The sequence below is a fragment of the Callionymus lyra genome, chromosome 18, assembly GCF_982586985.1.
Source record: "Callionymus lyra chromosome 18, fCalLyr1.hap1.1, whole genome shotgun sequence".
NCBI classification, from domain to species: domain Eukaryota; kingdom Metazoa; phylum Chordata; class Actinopteri; order Syngnathiformes; family Callionymidae; genus Callionymus; species Callionymus lyra.
In genome coordinates, this window is record NC_141835.1 from 9,826,528 (window position 1) to 9,839,941 (window position 13,414).

The 13,414-nt window shown below is 38.5% G+C and overlaps 2 protein-coding genes across 7 annotated transcripts in view; one reads left to right on the plus strand and one right to left on the minus strand.

Annotated features, from left to right (window-relative positions):
- Nucleotides 1-37: 37 nt before the first annotated feature.
- insm2 (insulinoma-associated 2) lies at nucleotides 38-1,504 on the plus strand. The gene has a single exon (XM_087779958.1). The coding sequence runs from the start codon at nucleotides 38-40 to the stop codon at nucleotides 1,412-1,414; it is 1,377 nt and encodes a 458-aa protein (XP_087636084.1). The 3' UTR covers nucleotides 1,415-1,504.
- Nucleotides 1,505-2,516: 1,012 nt separating this feature from the next.
- ralgapa1 (Ral GTPase activating protein catalytic subunit alpha 1) overlaps nucleotides 2,517-13,414 on the minus strand; it is an 80,204-nt gene continuing 69,306 nt past the window's right edge. For 4 of the 6 annotated variants that reach the window (XM_087780630.1, XM_087780628.1, XM_087780629.1 and 1 more), the window contains 2 exons: nucleotides 8,140-8,264; nucleotides 2,517-4,104 (listed from right to left, as the gene is read on the minus strand). In XM_087780630.1, the coding sequence (XP_087636756.1) occupies nucleotides 3,959-4,104; nucleotides 8,140-8,264 (271 nt within the window). In that variant the 3' untranslated portion in view covers nucleotides 2,517-3,958. Of the gene's footprint in view, nucleotides 4,105-5,646; nucleotides 5,765-7,399; nucleotides 7,433-8,139; nucleotides 8,265-13,414 lie in introns of all 6 variants that reach the window. The other 2 variants (XM_087780631.1, XM_087780627.1) reach the window with 2 other exon arrangements.

The following is a 13,414-nucleotide window of genomic DNA, read 5'->3' on the forward strand; positions in this document are numbered from 1 at the left end:
TCGCACCGAGACCACCATCATCACCCCCATCCTCATCATGCCTCGTGGGTTCCTGGTGAAGAGGAACCGCCGCAGCTCTTCCTCCTACAGACCCCGCAGCATCAGCACCAGTCCCCGCGAGGAGGAGGAGGATGACGCGGCGGCGGCGGCGGTGATGGAGCCGCGGGTGTGGCGGGTGTTCCAGGTGGAGCCTCCCGCTCTGATCCCGGGGACGACCCGCCGGGACACGTCGTCGTGGGGGTCCCACGTGGAGTCCGCCCTGGAGGCGGAGGCGGACCGGCGGGCGCAGTTACCCGAGGGCGACCTGGTTCTGACCCGCGACCGCGTCCAGGAGGTCGACGCGCGGAGCCCCGTGAAGCCGGTCGGAACCAGACTCCCGGAGGACGAGGCGATCCAGGTGACGACCCCCGAGTTTCAGTTCCCGACGAACTCCCTGTCCATCGAGAGGCTTTTGGCGGGAAACGTCGCTCCGACGCGCGGCCATTTTGAAAAGTTCGACTCGAACTTTCCTCGCGCTTACCCGCCGGACCCGAGAAGGGAGAGACCCAGGGCCGCCCCGAAGAAACCCAAAACCAACAGGAGACTCACCTTCGAGGACGAGGTGACCACCTCCCCGGTGCTGGGGCTCCAGATCAAGAAGGAGGGTCCGGAGCTGAAGCGGGTCCGGGAGAGGAGTTCACAGCCGCTGGGCGAGTTCATCTGCCAGCTGTGCAAGGAGGAGTACACGGACCCGTTCTCTCTGGCCCAGCACAAGTGCTGCCGGATCGTCCGGGTCGAGTACCGGTGCCCGGAGTGCGACAAGGTCTTCAGCTGCCCGGCGAACCTGGCGTCGCACCGGCGCTGGCACAAGCCGCGGCCGGTGAGCCAGACCCGGGAGAAGGAGAACCTGCAAGTCCACCATCAGCACCGGGACAGCTCCCGTGACCCGGACCAGTACGCGAGACCAGCACCAGCACCCGCGGACGCGCCACAGTCCAGCGCGTTGACCCTTGACCCGCCGCCGCCGCCATTACTCCTCCAGAGACCCTCCTGGCCGGAGCCGGAAGAGGAAGTGTTCGACTGTCGCTACTGCGGGAAGAAGTTCCGGCGTCGCGCCTTCCTGCGGAAGCACCTGGCGGCGCACGAGCTCGGCGCCACGACCACCACTGCACCCCCCACCTACGGTCACGTGTTCGTGTGCCACCTGTGCGGCGCGCGCTTCCCGTCGGCGGAGATCAGAGACAAGCACCGGCTGTGGCACGAGATGCGCGGCGAGGTTTTGGCGGGACTCAGGCCGGAAGTGTTCGAGCCGCGCACGCAGCAGCAGCAGATCTTCGCGTGCACGAGCTGCCTGTGCACGTTCTTCAGCCCCACGGGTCTGACCAGACACGTCAGCAAGTTCCATCCGCAGCGAGAAGGCGCGACGGGACAGTGACTGGGCGTCGGACTTTTATGACGTCATGAACAATAATGAAGTTTTTATTTATGATATTTAACGCGGGAGTATATGTCGTGATTCTGTTGAAGACGTCAGGATATTTAAAAAAGGTTTTATTTAAATGTGTTTTAAGCATAAATTAACTTTTTGGAATTAATTTATTCAGTCATTTATATGTTGTAAAGGTTGCGTTTTTCTAAATAATTAAATAATAATAATAATAAAAAAATGGCTAAATGCAACATTTTCTAATTTAAATCTATTATAAAAATGTTAGTGACACAAGGATTGGCTGAATTATATTGGATTACAAAGGCTACACAAAACTAAAATAACTAAAAAATAAACACAAATTAATAATGATAAACATTCCATTTAGAATATTTATTTTTGTATTATTGGTGTTAGAATATCAAACGATACGTGTATAAACTCGAAAATATTCGAATAACTGAATTCGATAGTAGAATAATAATAATAAATAATACATTTAAAAATAGAAATGATTGAAATCAATCATTAAAAATAAATAATAATAATAATAATGAATGCTTAAAAAAAACCCATTGAAAACGTTAAAATAAACCATTCAATATTTTGTGGACACTGATATATTTCCATTAACAAGTATTATATTTACTAAGTTTTCATGCAAAGTCAACTCAAAATCAAAACCTACAGTTTTTTGTTTGTATAAATGTTATAAGTTTGTGTTTTTAAATGATAACGAAAAACTCCTCAGATGTCAAACGCGTGTATTTAAAAAACGCTGTCCGTGGTGCTGAAATGAGTGAAACCCGTTAATATTGTGTTACACGATACATTTTACAGAACCAAACACTAAAAATCCTTTTTATTTATAATTAATCTATTTAATATTTATTACATTTGTTAAAAAAAAACATAAAATATATGAGATGTTTATATTATTTTTCCTTTGAACCAACAATTGTGAAAAAAAACACTATATTTTCACACCTGTAAAACTAAAACATCAGTTTAAATATCGAAACACACACATTGATTTCTGTTTCAATTATGACCACTTTAAGTGTAAGAAATAAAAGTCAATAAATGCGGAGCAGCACGAGTCGTTTATTGTCAACAACGTTGCTCGTAACACATATGTACAAACTGGTTGTAACAGTAAGATTGTTTCATCAGAGTGTGTGTGTGTGTGTGTGTGTGTTGCTATACAGCTGTTGCTCAGTAAACACATGCAGTTGCTGGTCATGCAGTAAATACAGTCAGTAGTTGAACATCTGGGGCTGAAAGGTTTTTGAACCCGTTTCCGTCACAGTGAGTCGTGGACGTCCCCGATCTTGCACCGAGGTCGGGACTCGTTCACCAACGTTTGTTGGTGAAAAAAAAATGTTTGAAATGTTTGTTTGGCGAAGAATTAAAACAGCGGACGAGAAAGAGTACAGTCGCTGATATCGACAGCATTTACACGTCTCACTCTTTTTTTACACACTTTTTCTGGATTATTTTAACACTTGAAAAAGATGCGAATGCAAGAGGATTTATACAGTGGTGACCCGTTTGTATCTCCATACTTTTTGAACTTCCTTTTTTAAAGTATATGCAAAAAAAGATAAACATATAGAAGGAAAAATCCACAAAATCGATTTATCGAAACAAGGTCAATTAGCTTAAACGTTAGCATGCGCGACGTAGCGGCTACACGAACGAGCTAACGGTCATGTGACGCCACTAGCATGACATTTATTTGCGCGATAAGTCTCGTCCTTCCACTGCTTTAGATAATTTGACTCTAGGGGAGTTCCGTACCGGCTAAAATCCACACGCTAACGCTAACGGCTAATTCCCGAAGAACATGATAACGGATCGGTAGCTCGTCTGAAAAGGCACATGGCTTTTGATTCATGTTTTACAGTAAAAGTGTTGATATTAATCCCCTTGAAAAGGTCGTACACGACTTTTAAGCAACTCAAAAAACAACTCAAAACGCAGGTCAACGGCATTTTGGAGTCTTTTGCGTTACTAGTGTGTGTGTGCATCTTTGTGAAGGGATGTGTGTAGTGTATTTCTTGAGTGACACACGGGATCATAAGAAGAACGTGAGGCGGGCGAGTCTAGGAAGTGCAAAAACCGTAGTGTCGACTCTTGTCGTTTGTGACTTTTTTTGTTTTTTGGCAGCAGAACATAAATATACCCAGCAAGCTCCTGCCACTTATACAGTCTCATAGATACTCATTTATCTACTTAATAAATCGCTCAAAACTCAAATGTACAGCAACATTCCGAGCGACGGAGAAATGGAGTCAATAATATCAGTGCTTCTTTTTTTTTTTAAGTTTTTTTTTTTTCAATATCGCAGCATCGGCAAAAATAATTTGTTCAGCTTGTATGAAAGTTAAATATTCTCTCGTGTCGTTTCCCTCGTCGTCGTCGTCCGCCAGCAAAAAAATACTTTAAATACTCCCCCCATGCAACAAATGTACAAGGCGCCGGATTTTTTTTTTTTAGTACAAATATACAGAGGTCGAGAGGTCGGCGCGAGCGCAGCGGTGGCGACGCTTACGTCTTGTTGGCGGATCCCGAGGAGCGACGCAGCTTCATGGACATGCGGCTCTTGCTAGTCCGGGGAGACATAGGGGACGCCGAGTCGCTCCCGGCCTCCCCAGGTGCCGGACTTTCGACCCGATGAATCTCGGGGCATGAGCCTGTGGAGGGTGAGGAGGGAGGGAGGGAGGGAGGGAGGGTGAGGATAGTAGATGGGGGGTGAAGGCACAGCAAAGTTATACTTGAGCAAACTAAAAACTCATCATTTTTGACTTAAACCCGAGTCTAAAATGCATCTATTGGTTGTTTAATTTGTCATTGTATACTTAATTATATTAATTAAACAGTTATATCATGATGGTTTTTGTCCCGTAAAATTTTTAAAAACCTACTCGGCACAATTTTTTATAACGTATTCCCTCGTTTTACGCCTGTTAGATAAAAGTTTTAATTAATTTAAGAATGATTCAACTTGTTTATGTTTTGGCCCAAGACTTTTAAAATAAATAAAATGTAGAAAAGGGGAATAAATGATTTTGTGGCGACATTCACAGGCTAAGAAATGAATTTGTTTTTTTCTCTTCAAATAACATCCAAAATCTTATTTTTCACCATCAATTTGATGGTTTTTTTTTCTGATATGCATCGTGATAACACACTGTCCAAGAGGCTGTTTTCTAGGAAGCTTGAAGGTTAAGAATAAAAAAAAACAATACTCTGGAAAAAGGAGAAAAACCAGTGTCTTTTGATGATTTCGGTAACTTTTTTCCTCGTTTAAAGACTCAGACAGTAAAGTCTTGAAATAACCTTAGTCTAATTAATTCTCTATTACTTTTTTAAAATCGTTTCTTAATAAATTAAATAAATTACAACTTGGAATCAGTAAAAAAACGATCTAAAAATCCAAAAATATATCAAAAACTTCAAAATACGCTGAAAAATAGTCTGGTTTTTAAACATTTCAAAAGGTTTTTTTTTTTTTTCTTGTCTTGTGACGAAAGTGTCTTTCGGTCACAACTTTACATCTGGAAGTTTTAAAGTTTTGATTTAATTTAAGACTAATGGAGTCTGTCATTAATTATTTTTTGCACCACGACCTGCACAAATTTAATAAAAATCATCAAAACGAGTGATGTGAAGCAAATAAGTCTCATTTTTTTGGGCAACTATTCTATATCCAAGTCTTTTTGGGTCATTTAAAAACCTTAATTTGATGTTTTTTCCCCCCTAAAATGCATTTGATTCACAGATTCACCTAAACAAACCAGTGTGAGCCCCTAGAGCAGTACCTTGGTGCTAGAATTATATTATTGTTTGACTCGAGAATTCATAAGATGGGACGAGTATAAACTAAAAACTAATAATGCTAATGATAATGGATGACGACCGGACGAGTCTTGTTAAAAGTTTAAAATTTAGAATAACCACGGGACACCAAAAGTAGTCCGATGGAGGAATTCCTAGCGACAAGTTTGGTTAGAAACGATTTTAAAAATATAATAAAGGCAACTTCACGCTACAAATAAGAAAAAGCAAATGCTACGCTAATGCTAAAATTGCTCCTTTTTTGAATAAATTGACGTGACATTTTTAAAACATACATTATAAGTTGTGACTATATAAACAAAAGTTTAAATTTTGAGGATTTAATCTCCGGCTGATTTAAAGAGGGGTCAAAGTTGAGGCGCTAGCTAACGTCGTACCATTCGCAGCTAGCGTGAAGCACCTTCTGCTTCAGACCCTTGAGAACGTTCAAGCCGTCTACAGGCTTAGGGAGCAGGAGGTGCAGCGCACCATGCTCCTCCTCCGAAGAGGAGAACGCTACACGACAGAGGAGGACGAACATCGAAGGAAGAGAAGTAAAAAGGACAGGGTGAAGAAGCAGGAAAAGAGGAGTGGAGTGGTGAGTGAAATGGAAGAGAGAAGGAAAAAAAGAAAAACAAATGAGAAAAGAATGGACAGAGAAACAGCGACACCGAGTCTCCATGAATGTTTTTGATCCTCAGGTGATGAAACAAAACAGTGGATGAAGCGACGACACTTTCAGAGCGAGAAACATACAGTTGTGAGCGACAGCGAGGGTTAAGAGAACGTGAGGCACGACCAGAAGAAGTGTTTCCAGATAGAGTCACTTTCATCGTCTTTTAAGTGGAAAAAAAGAGGTTTTTATTGTGTTGATGTGATCATATAAGCACTGTTGTGCTTTTATTTTGACATTTTCTCAACATTCTTCACTGAATTTGCATCTTCTTGACAAATATGAAATAAACAAGTGCAACACAAAAATGTTCATCGTTTTTATTATCATTTTCTCTAATATTACTTTATAATATGTAATTTTAATTATTATTATTATTTTGCATCTTCTTGACAAATAGAACATAAACTAATGCAACACAAAAATGTACATCGTTTTTATTATCAATGTCTCTAATATTATTTTATAATATGTAATTTTAATTATTATTATTATTTTTATTATTATTATTTTGCATCTTCTTGACAAATAGAACATAAACTAATGCAACACAAAAATGTACTTCGTTTTTATTATCAATGTCTCTAATATTATTTTATAATATGTAATTTTAATTATTATTATTATTATTATTATTTTGCATCTTCTTGACAAATAGAACATAAACTAGTGCAACACAAAAATGTACATTATTGTTTTTTTTTATTATCATCGTCTCTAATATTATTTTATAATATATGATTTTAATTATTATTATTATTATTATTAGTTTAGCTATGAAGGTTAAGAATAAAAAAAAACAACTCTAAAAATGTATCATAAATTCTGTTTTTTACATTGTATTAATATATAATTTTAATTATTATTTATTTATTTTTTAAATAGTCCCCAAAAATATTAGATATCAATTTTGAGGTACTTAAAAAACAGTTATTTATGTTATATATATGCCAACACATTTATGATAGTTATAAATTATCTTAAACTATGAATATTTTCCAAATACAAATGTTAATTAAGTAATACAAATAAAAGTATTTAAACAAAAGATTTGTGTAGAAATAAATAAAAAACATTGTTTTATATTGTATTATACTATTATTACAAATGATTTAAGTACTTTTCCTTTAAGGCTTATTGTCAAAAGTGTTATGGCAACAACATCTCAGATTATTATGGTATTTTAATCCCATTTTCCCATAATAACTTGAGAAAAACAATATATTTTATCAACTAACAGTTGCATTTTAAGAAAATAAATGTAAAAGTTGTTTGATTTTCCATCAATTATTTAGGTCTGATCAGGATTTTTCACCTAAAAGACGAGCAGAAAGCGACACTTTCCGTGAAATCCTGTGCAACCATGCAAACCTGCCGAAGAGATGGAAAAGTGAAATGAAAAACAAACGAGAGGTCGGACTGGAGGAGAAGCCAGCGGAAGAAGAACAGGGAGTGTCGGTTACGTGGGCCAGTCTTACCTTCTTAGCTATAGGCAAGTGAGACATTACGATCTGAAGGAGGGGAAAAAAAAAATCAAAAGAAAACAAAAAAAAGAAAAAAGAAAATAAAAAGAGGGGAAAAACAAATTAAATAAAGCCAGAAACATGAATTTGATTCAAATAAAAAAAAATCTTGATCATTGTGTTAATATGGGGAGTGAAGGGAGACAGAGAAGTGCGTTTTTTTTGTCATTGAAGCATTTGATTTTAGGACACAGGAGGACACATCCGTCCACTGAAGGGTCGAGTCTGGAGACAGAACTCTTCGTCCTGTGACCTAAAACTGACCTTTGAGGCTCAAGTACACGGAGGAAACTGAAGATGTGCAGCTGAGCCTCAAAAGAGTCGAGTTAATGTACACTTGTTTGGAAGGTTGTGAGGAAGACGGCGACAAAAACACACTAAAAACAACAACTATTCAAACGTACACCCCAGCGTTGAGGTAAAAATACATCAATTATTTTCTTATTATTAAAAATTATGATTTATTATTTCAATATATAACATAATTATTAAATATTTGAAGCAAAAATACCTGATTTTCCACCAAAGTGAAAGTTAAAAAGAGCATTAAAGTCAGTAAAACAAGCATATTTTAAACAAATAACGTATATATAATAGATATAATTAACTATAACATCACTCATCAATAAACAATCTAATTAAAAAAGGCATCGGTTTTTTATGTGTAGATGTTGTGTAGATGTGTGCGATCGTACCGATGTCCGAGGGCAGGTGGGTACACGGAGCTGGACTGTAGACCCGAGCAGCGTAGTCCTCGAACGTGGTCGGTTCTTGGTAATTCTGCACAATGTTGTCCAGATATTGGGCACGCTCCTCGTAGCTAAAGGTTGAAGGTCAAGGAAGAACAGGGGGAAAAAGTGGTACAGTGCATTTTTCTAAATATACATTTGTATTAATCTTTATTGATAGACATTTGCTTAATCAGGTTTTGTGAAGTCTAGTCGTCTTTCATGTGAAAACAGAACCGGCTATTTTGATACATGAAATTACCACCGAGGCCAGATCCACGTTATCTTTTGATCTGGTCTGACAAAACCAGACTAATGAAAAGTGTGGCCCGGGGCCGTATGGAGGCCTTCGACTGGGAAAAAAAAATATCCTAAACACGATTAGAGGTGTCAAAGGTTACTTTTATTTATCAGGTGAAGTTGAGGCTTGTAACGTTGGGTCACAGGTTACACGCAGTTGCGCTGTATGACCACTGAAGGGTTCCGTCTTTATTCAAACCTCCCGTTAATCCCATTACAGCAAAGCCCTTCCAGTAGTTATAAGTCACAAGTTATTTATTCTTTTAGAAACACTTAAAATAGTTCGAAAATTATAGCCAACATAACAGATAAATACATCACTTCCTATACCGACCAAAAGGAGCACTTCAAATCCTTTAATTTTCACAAAATCAACAGTGTTCCTTATAAGCCTTATGTATTAATTCTGGTTTTACTTAATACTGACCCCAAAAATGTTTATGAATTATATATATATACACGTTAGTATTACTCCTTGAGTCACCGCTGTATAACTCTGTGAGTTACCGTAGTATTACTCTGCGTGTCATTGAGTATTACTCTGCGTGTCACCGTAGCATTACTCTGAGTCACCGTAGTACTACTCTGTGAGTCACCGTAGTATTACTCAGCAAGTGACCTTAGTATTACTTCGCAAGTCACCTTAGTATTACTCCGCGAGTCACCGTAGTATTACTCTGCAGGTCACTGTAGTATTAATCCGCAAGTGACCATAGTATTACTCTTCGAGTCACCATAGTATTACTCCGCAGGTCACCATAATATTACTCCGCAGGTCACCATAGTATTACTCCGCAGGTCACCGTAGTATTACTCCTCGAGTCACTGTAGTATTAATCAGCCAGTCGTCATAGTATTACGCTGCAAGTCACCATAGTATTACTCAGCGAGTCACTGTAGTATTACCGTGTGAGTTACTGTATTAATACTACGAAAACCACACGGTATTGTATTATTTTGTAATTTAGGAACATTTTAAACAATGTATAGGTACAAAGAAACACGTTTGTGTGAATATAACTGTTGTAACAATCATTCATAAAAGCTTGTGAGACGACTCAAAACTTTATTGACAACACAGTCGACCGTCCAAGTCCTGCATCACACGACCAAAACACACTTTCCCTGATAGATATTGACATTTTTTTTTTAAGTTTATGATTTAATCCTCCTTGGAAAACTGTAAAGAACAAGCCTTACGACCGGATTAATAACTTTTGTCTGCACTGACATAACAAAAAAAAAAAAAAACCTCAAACTGAAATAATTGCGAAGAGAAACCCGATGATTGAAGCATGAATCGTATGAATCGGGTCCAAAAAAAGCCTCTTGTGAATGTAGCCGAGCATTAATGGAAACCGCCACTGTCCATCAATTACAGATAATCACATTGATGAAATGACATTTGCCCTCTTTCCTCCGTCATTTTCCCAGTCATTCATCGGACGCCGTAACGACGGCCACGTGCAGCTCGGCGGCTCCGAGACGCAAACGTCGCATTATTACCTTTTTCCTGCCGATGAAAGCGGAGAAGACGGCGCACAACTAATGCACTTAATGGCGTCAAAGTGTGTATATGTAAGTGCATGTGTTTGAGCGCGATGAATCCTCGCAATGAAATTTGTGTCGTGAATGGGTCGGGGGGCCGTCGTGCAAAAGCGCCCGTGGGTTTTTCCTATTGAGTTAGCGCGCCGGTCTAAAGGGCCTCGGAAGGAGAAGGATTCGGGTCTAATGGCAGCTGATCCGGTTAGAGACAATGATAATAACAATAATATGGCTCCTTTTTTTTCCTTTTTTTTTTCTCGGAGTCGAGACTCGGCCCTGGACGAAAGGCAAGAAAACGATACAAGCAGTTTTCTCTTCTTCTCGTGTCGAGCTATGATGGGGAAGAGTCGGAGGTGTCGCTGCCGCCGAGAGAGGAAGTGAGAAGTTGAGATTATTTAAGTATCAACACACTTTGATGTGTGTACGTCTCCTAAGAAAAGCACAGCAGTCACTGTGAGTTTCACACCAGGTCATGCTGTGATTAAACCTGCCATTTCCTGTTTCCTCTTTTCGTTCCAAAACACCTTGAGTGTGTCTATAATCTGTGAGTCACTCTTCCTTCCAATTACCTTCAGAATTCACTTCGTGGTACAATGTATCCAAGATAAACTTATTTATATTTATAGATAGATTCCAGACCTTTTTATTTTATTTTGATGTGATTTTCCCTGATAAATTGTCTCGTTAATTTAGCATTTTAAGAGAAGTACATTTTTAGCCTTTTTTACGTTTTTGTGGTAAAAAAATATGTCAATATCTACCTTTTTTTGAGCCTTCAATAAACAACATTTTACACATTTGGGCAACAACTATTTACGTTCACATTGGTCTGTCGGATATTATACTTTAGTTTTCCGACATTATTTCCCATTTTCGGAGACGTATGCATCTGAAATTATAGTCAAAACACACAATTAAGCTTCAAAATAATCCTGACAGAACAGAATGCAACACAGAAATGGAAGTTATTTGTAGTGAGCCAGTTATAATTTAATATTTTAGGAATAAAACTAACATTTTAAGTTCTTTGAAATGTGAATCTTTTCGTTTCGCTTGCCTCTTGCAATCACTCGACACCACAGGGCGAAGGTACGAAATCCAGTGTCGATCATTGTTTAGCGAGACGTAACAATTCATGGGACGATAAAGGCATCGGTTCTGACATAAACTACAATTTACAGGCCCTTAATGATACAGAAGCAGATATTCTTTAATTTATAACAATGTTTTAAATACTTATTTCACTAAGAAAAGTCAACGCTACAAAACCCCCCCCGACACTTACAACGATATCCTTTTTCTATTATTATTAATTTTGACAAATGACCTCAACGATACTTATCCCTATCATCAAATATCTATTGCACTAGTCAATGTTTGAACCCAAAACCTGGGTAAAGTGTGGCCCTGGGGCCCCTTGAACACTTTTTCTTGGTTTTAAGACTTATTTGTTTGCATTTTTACTAAAGATTTACTTATGGGAAGTGAATGGGAAGATAATTAAAAGAAGAATTTAACAAAAATTCGCTTTTTCCTTAAGAATACACTATGGGGTATCAACAATCCTTTCCCGTGTTACTTAAAATATTTTTCTTCAGGTTTTGAAGAAAATAAATACATTTTAAAAATATGTATATGTATAATGTTTGAAGTGAAAAGATAAAGAAAAATAAAATAAGTAACACAAGAAAGTATTTGTATATATATGTCACAGTACAGATTGGAATCGAGTAGGATCTAGAAAACTACTAGTACAGATTGGAATTCTGCTACTGAACTGGGATTTTAATATTGATATGGGTTAGGCTTAGGTTTTGTTATCTGAATTTCCCCTATTATAATTGAAGATTGTCCTGGTAGATATTATATACATTTGTCCTAGGGCAGATTGGAATTCCAATATTCAGATCCCAGTTCAGTAGTACAATTCAAATCTATACTAGTACAGATTGGAATCCCAACCTCTACTAATACAGATTGGAATTCCAACTTCTCCAATATTCAGATCCCAATACAGTAGTAGGATTCCAATCTCTCCTAGTAGAGATTGGAATTCACTAGTATAATCTGGAATCCTCCTAGTACTAGTAGGATTCCAGATCCTACTGAATTCCAATCTGTACTTTGACATATATACTCTTTAGTGTACTTATATTGTAAACTATAATTTCACGGACTGGTCTTCAGATAAAAGTTCTGATAAAGTATGTATTTTCAAAATTTTAAGTCAACGTAACCACACAGGCTAATACGACTAAGGAGAAAATACTGTACTTTGTCAGAAGAAATCTCCTTCCAAACAGTAATAATCAATACTTTCGGAAATTGAATCAAATCATTTTTTCTTCCCGCGATCGATAACCAGCGGAATTACAGTAAAAGAAACTGGGATTGCGTCGACAAACACGACGTAAATATCACACGACTCGTTTCTAACAATTCTCCTACAGTACATGAAGATACTTTCGGCAAACACTCGAGGAGTATTTCACGCACACACACCGACGAACACTATCTGTCTCCTGCACCCAAGGCATTGGAACAGATAACAGAGACGGACATCAGAGGGATAATACAATTGGAGAAGCTTTACAGCGTGTAATGATAAAACTGCATATTGTTCCGTGTGTGTGTGTGTATGTGTGTGTGTGTGTGTGTGTGTGTGTGTGTGTTCGTGCCCAAAGGAACAAGCTAATAGGTTTATATCGTTCCGTGATAACAATGATACGGAGGCTTGGTGATTTCATTACGAGGGTGTGTGTCGTTCACGTCGCCTCGCTCGCCATAGATGACAGAGATAGGCGGCAGAAAGAGAGAGAGAGAGGGATGTGTGGGGGGGTGCACTCGGTCACATGCTCTTTAAGTTCCCCCCCATTCATCTTCAAAATTGTGCGAAAAATTTGCTTAAAAAAGTAAATAAAAGGGGAAGAAACAGGAAGTACGAATTGGCATAATGTCTTTTCGTTGTTTATGTTTATTTGCCTTTGTTTTCCCACAGTCTGGCTCCTGTCTTTAACCATTAAAGTTTAATGTTTCTAAGGGTCTTATTTGGTTTCGCTGATGGGAAATACAACCTCAGTCAACTACGTCACATCTCCATCGAGGCGGAGAGACTTTTTCTACAAGAAGAGTTATAAAAAATGCATCAATTAAGATTTAAATGGTAAAGAATATATTTATTAAGAGAGTAAGGTTGTTTAAAATACATTTATTACAAGATTATAGTAGTTTAAAACTAAAGGAAATAAGGTTTTACGTCAAAGTAACGGGGGTTTGTGTGGTGAAGGAAAGACGTATGAACTTTATCTACAGATCAAATCAGTTAATTCAACATAATACTTTCAATGGTATAAAAAAGAGATAAGACTAAGAAAAATACAAATAGAATATTTAAAAA

Excerpts from the sequence above, each read along its gene's own strand:
- insm2 (XM_087779958.1), top strand. The coding sequence starts at position 38 with ATGCCTCGTGGGTTCCTGGTGAAGAGGAACCGCCGCAGCTCTTCCTCC.